The 6036-nt window shown below is 53.5% G+C and overlaps 1 protein-coding gene across 19 annotated transcripts in view; it reads right to left on the reverse strand.

The window, feature by feature from the left end:
- NPAS3 (neuronal PAS domain protein 3) overlaps window positions 1-5484 on the reverse strand; it is an 836020-nt gene extending 830536 nt beyond the window's left edge. For 12 of the 19 annotated variants that reach the window (XM_084791792.1, XM_084791793.1, XM_084791790.1 and 9 more), the window contains exon 1: window positions 5255-5484. In XM_084791792.1, coding sequence (XP_084647918.1) covers window positions 5255-5412 — 158 coding nt within the window. In that variant the 5' untranslated portion in view covers window positions 5413-5484. Of the gene's footprint in view, window positions 1-918; window positions 1343-5254 lie in introns of those variants that run through there. The other 7 variants (XM_084791798.1, XM_084791799.1, XM_084791797.1 and 4 more) reach the window with 1 other exon arrangement.
- Window positions 5485-6036: the final 552 nt, after the last annotated feature.

Consider the following 6036-nt stretch of genomic DNA (forward strand, 5'->3'; position numbering starts at 1 on the left):
AGGATGTTTAGGGATGTTTTGAACACAAACTCCCTTTCCCTTTGGCTCTAGAAGTTTAACTAACTTCAGACAGATATGCTCCACTGAGCCCCTTGCCTGGATATGCAATTCTCACCAGGAACTTTTTTAAACACAGATTCCCCAAACAGTAACTAACGGGGTAGAGATGCTCAGACCACTGACACATTTTGGATCTTGCTGTTTGTTTGCTCATTTAGACTTAAGGGGTTTCTTCCATCCCCCCCCCCTCTTAATTTTTTTTTTTCCTAGAGAGGGAGTGGAGAGAAAGGGAGGGCGAGAGTGAAGGGCAGAGCCAGAGACCCACAAGTTGCCTGGCTTTGGGCAGAGGCAGCGGGAGGCGGCGCGCCTGGCTGCGCCCGCCTGGCTGCGCCCGCCTGGCCTTGCAGCACTCGGAGACGGCCCCTCCAGCCCTGCGCTCCGCTCCCGCCCCGGCCACCTCCCCCTCCCCTCCCCCTCCCCAGCTCATTCCCTTCCTCGAGAGCAGCTGCAGCGGGGCCAGCGGCGGCCAGGGGATCCCGGGCCCCCACCCTCCCTCCCTAGGCTCCCGGCACACACAGCGCCTTCTCTTTGGGGGTTGTTTGTCTTTTTTTTTTTTTTAATCTTTTTTTCTCTCTTTCTTTTGCTTTTTTTTTTCCTCCTTTTTTTTTTCCACCAGCGAGTCACTCCATTCGCCGAGCTCAGGAGGTGCGACTGCACGCCGCCGGCCGCCACCAGAGCCCGCTCGCTGCCGCAGCCGCCGCGGGCGGACAATGCGCTGGGACCGGGCAGCGCAGACCCCCGCCCCCGGGACCGCGGGCCCGGCCCCCGAAGCGGGCTGCGGAGGGAGCGAGCCCGCCACCCCCGGCGGCGGCGGGAGCAGGGCACGGGCGGCAGGTTCAATAAACAGAAAAGTGTTACCGTTCTCGCCTGGAAGGATCCTGCTGAAAGCTGGGCTTGGTGGGCGCCATCTTCCTGCAATTTTTTTTTCCTCTCTTACTTTTTGCCTCGCTCCCCCCTCCCGGGGCGGGGGGCGTGGGGAGGGCGGGGGTGTGCGTGTGCGTGGGCTGGAGGGAGAGAGTGCGGGCGTGCTCGGCGCTCGGGGCCCGGCGGGCGGCGGCCGTGGCGGTGGCCGTGGCCGTGGCGGCGGCGGCGGCCGCGCTGCTGAGGCTGGGAGGCTACGGGAAAGTAGTGGGGCCCGAGCGTCGCCGGCGGCCGGACGTCCCCTCGCGCCCGTAGTGCTCCCCGCCGCAGGTCGCTGCCTCTTCGGCCGCCGGTGCCTGATCCTCCCCCTGCTCGCCGGCCGCCGCCGTCCATGCGCTGCACAGCGCCCGCGGCCCGGGCCGCCCGGGCTCCCGAGACATGCCCGGCGCGGAGACAGGCGGCCAGCGCGGGCGGCGGCGGAGGAGGGGCGGGCGGCGGGGGAGGCGGCCGCGCGGTCCCGCGGGCAACCCGGCCAGGGCCTCCGGGTGCTCCGACCGGCGCGCGGCCGCTGGCGCCCCCGCCGCAGCCACTGGGGTCGGCGGGCGGGCAGGTGGGGAGCACACCCTCCCGGCAGGGGGCGGCGAGGCCTAAAAGTAGAGGGACCTGGAGGGGGAGGACACGCAGGGGCTTCCCAGCTTGACCACTGGGAAAGTATTTCTGGGCATTTTCCAGTTGCTTTGCTCCAGAGCTTGCTCTCCTCCTGCAAGCTGATACACACCCCCTTCCCCTCCTCTCCCCCGCCCCCCGCCCCGCTCTTTCTGTTCCCTCTCCCTCTCTCTCTCTCTCTCTCTCTCTCTCTCTCTCTCTCTCTCTCTCTCTCTCTCTCTCCCTCTCTCCCTCCCCATGCCCCCTCCCTCTCCCTCTTCCCCCTTCTCTCTTCCCTCCCCCTCTCTCATTTGGGGACTGGGAAGCTTGGCTGCTGGCGCAACAACGCCACTCAGTTGCAGTTTCAAACACTTCCCTTCTCTAGAGTATTTCAGCCTGTAGAAAAAAAGAGTGGGGATCAGAATGCCTGGAGAGTGAGCCGGACTGTCTTGGGGGCAGTGGAAATAAAAGCAAGAGGTGTTGCATCTTGAGCTGACCCAAGCCAGCAGGCCCAACAGCCCTGTGCCTCTGAGCACGGGAAACCGGACCTGCACCTTGTGACTCTGGCGCCCTCAGCCAGGAGCCAGAGCCAGAACATCTGCATTTTTCACGTGCGTGCAGATATGCAGACCCCAGGGTTCACTGGCGTTGAGATGCAGTTACATATAAGTTCCTTTGTAGAGCCAGGTCCTGGTGCCTGGGGCTGCATTGCTGACCTCTGGAATCTAGTCCAGTCATGTCCCCATTAAACTGCCCAACCAGCGAGGCCTAGGGAAATGGCGACTCAGTGCAGAGGCAGATGGAATTCTGTTACCTGCAGAGAGCCTGGTCAGAGCATTTGTTCACTATGCCTCTCTGCAGAATGGGGACAGCTCTTTTGGCAGACTAGGGCCAGTCCTGTATTAAACAGGCAAGACAGACACCAAAGACAGCTCCACGCTGAACAAACGAAAGAGTCTGGTGGGAAGCACCATTCTTGAGTGGAGCTTTGCTTTCTGCTTTACAGTTGGGGCACTTGGGGCAAGGGGTGGTGCTTAATAGGTGTTGCCTTGTGTGCGACCCTTCCAGTAAAGTAGGGAGGGGATTCTGAACCTCCACTGGATGCATAATTGTGTGTGGTGGCAGAGATGAGAAATCTTCGTGATATCGAGTACTCTTTGGAGTCGTTAGTACACTCTACAGGTAGGAGAAATAGAATGGTGGGGAAATAAATTGGAACAATGTGTGTTGTCTACAAGACAAATGCAGCCTAGCAAAGAGGAGGGAGAGCTAGCTAGTTGGAAGTTCTGGTTCCAGGAGAGACGGTCTGGAGCAGTTCTACCCAGAGGTGACAAGTAAGAGAGGTTGTGTTCCTATAACAGGCAGGCCACTACTTGAAAACTCACTCCTGTCACAACCACCCCCTCATCAAACTCCCCAAAATTACCTTAAATCTTTTTATGATATCTCACAATTCACTTTAGCAAAATGTCCTAGTCTCCAGAAAAAAAAAACAAAAAACAAACAAACAAAAAACAAAAACAAAAACGTCTGCCCCTCAGAGCCTGAGCCAGTGCTGGTGACTCTCAGTGCTCCTGACCTGTGGGAGGAGATGCCTGGCTTAGACCTTATCTCTAACGCCTGCCAATAATCTCCTTGCCCAATTCTTCTGCCCCCAAATTAACTAAAATTAAAGGCAGTAACAGGTGTCATGAGATCTGAATAACAAAACCAAGTAAAACTTCATTCTTACTACTATCATCGTACCTCTGTCAGGATAAGAGAGCACTTAAATCTGAGGCAGGAAAAAAGCACTCCAAAGGAGAGAGTTAAGATTTTTTTTTTTAAACCCTATCCTTAGAAAAGCAGTGGGATTGAGGTTTAACAAGTGGTCTGAATCCCAACTGGAAGAATCAAAGGGAAGTATTGAGGCAGAGCTTAGGTGGACTGACCCTGGATGCTCCTGTCTTGAAGGAAAATGAACCCCAAGATCATCTTTTTCTAAACAACAATGCTGGGGGGGGGGGGTGAAGCTAAACTAAAAGCCAGAGAGTCGTGACAGCCCCTTATGCCCAATTTACATCTTATAGGTCAGCTCAAGTTCCTGGAGGTTCCTGGAATTGTCCAAAGGCCATGTGACATTTCTGACCCTTGAATCTCTTCTTCACACCACACTATTGTTACTATTGCCTACACTTCCTAGTTAAAGTGACCGACAGATTCTCTTGTCATTTAAATTCTCTACAAAGAGGGAAAATATACCTGAACCAAAAAGGAATATTTGAATTCTTTACTTGTGTTCAGCATTTGTAAGATACCAATATCTTTTTTATTAAAGGTTCTTGTAGTCGCTTGAGTGAAACAAGGCTAAAATATTTTAAGCAAAAAAAAAAATCTCTTTGACAAGGATTAGTCCCCTTTTGAGTTATTTTCACGACTTCTCTTTAAAAACTTTTGAGAATAAGCAGAGCATGTACTGAAGTCTTCTACAGAATATTTGCAATTACATGAACTTGGAAAATACTGCATTAGGCAAAATCTGGTCACTGGGCCATTGGTTAGAAGGCACAAAACACAGCAATGACAGATTACTGTAACCTTTGCAGCTTAAATACTGTTGTTTCAAACCAAAGGTTCTCAGATCAATGAAGTTTCAAATATGAGGTAAAATGGGGGTTTGAATTATGCATTGTGTATATTTTAAGTTAAATGCCATTGGCAGATCTCTCAGATGTTTAATCGTGTACAATCTGGGAAACACAAATATTTAATTTTACACTCTCATGTGCTTTTTCTTCTCTTCCATCTACCATAAAATTGAGCCCCATGAAAGGAGAGTTTACCTTTTTGATTACATTGTTAGTTTTTCTCATAGCGTTTTTTGTGCATCACATTTTTTCAATACAATCTTGGAACATCGAAAGTTATGCTTAAGGAAAAACTTCAGAGTTAGAGAGCTGTTGGTGGCAAAGCTCTCTTTATTTCCTAACATCAAAGGCTGTTCAGTGTTTTAATGGCAATTATTTTGAATCTAGAGAATATCTTTAGAAAAAATGCAACAAATACTACATTAAAACTTCCTTCTCATCACCAAGCCTAACTTTTGTAAAATTTGCTTCCTAACTTTTATCTCTGGATCTCATCTATTTGCATTATAATGCGTTTAAGATAAAGATTTAACAGCGCCTAAGAGATTTGGATTTCACGTTCTGTTTTCCTGTAGTAACAGGTGACAGGATCACACTCTTAGGTAGAATTGCAAGTCTATCGCTACACATGAAAATCGTTTCTATCCTATTTGGAAACAAATGATCAATCAGCCTCCAATGATCAATTGCTCCTCTGGCTGGCCATCAGCGCGGATTCGCGCCCGCAGAGGCATTGAAAACATTTTGTTGGAAGGGGACAGGAAGCCCAAACTTTGCAAAAAGCATCTCGTGCTGCGTCTCAGACTTCACTGGAACTCTCTGGCTACTCCTGGCTGAGGCTCTACGTTCGGGGCCTGGCAGAGGGCAAAAGATGACTTCACTTCGCCAGTGTACTAGAGTGCTTTTCAATTCGGATTGTGTGTCGTCCCCCTCACCCCCCTTCTATACATAGGATCAGGCAAAGTAAGCCCTCTCGATAAGGCACAAAACAAGAGCAAAGTGAGTCCCACCCCAGTACCCGGGTTTGGGGGTAGTATCCCAGCTCCGGCGGGACTACTCACCGCTGCTGGTAGGAGGTGATGCCCTGGACGTTCTGCGGGGTGCCGTTGGCCGCGGCGCCGGCCCTCCCCATGCCCGCACCGGCCGGTACCCCAGCGGCTGCCCCGCCGGCCGCCGCGGCCGTCACCTGCACGCTGAAATCCGGAAAGATTCGGATCATCGCCGCGGCTTGGAGTTCCAGGCGCAGCTGCTCTGGGCTCGGGCTGGCGGGGGCTCGAGCTCCGGTTCAGGCGGCGGCGGCAGCAGGGGCGCGAGCGGCGGCGGCGGCAGCAGCGGAGCCAGGCACCAGCCTGCAATCCCATTAGTGAGCCGCGGCCACTGTGCGCGGCGGAGAGGCGCTTTGATGTGCGCGCAGCGGGCTGAGGTGGGGGGGGGGCGAGGAGGAGGTGGGGGGCGTGTGCGAGGGACTTGCAAACAGCAAAACGTGTCAGGGTGGGGCCTTTTCTCCCTTTTGGGGGGCACTGTTGCTCCCCCCTCTTTCCAGGATGTTGCTCTCACTGGCTGCTCCAGCAGCGCCGCGCGAGCCCAGCTGAGGGAAGAAGGGGAGGGGGTGGAGGAGGAAGGATGCACCCGGAGGCTTGGCGAGGACTTGGCCGGTGCAAGGGAATAACGGGCAGTGGAGGGTGCATTTCTTTCCCTTCCTCTTCTGCACACACACACACACACACACACACACACACACACACACACACACACGGCGCACTTCCGATCCAAAGTGCAAGACTGTGTGGTGCGCTCTTTCTCTTCGTTTCTCTGGAGAAATAACCACCATCCAAGCAGGCTC

The sequence above is a fragment of the Acomys minous genome (assembly GCF_964271855.1).
Source record: "Acomys minous genome assembly, chromosome: 8".
Lineage (NCBI taxonomy): Eukaryota > Metazoa > Chordata > Mammalia > Rodentia > Muridae > Acomys > Acomys minous.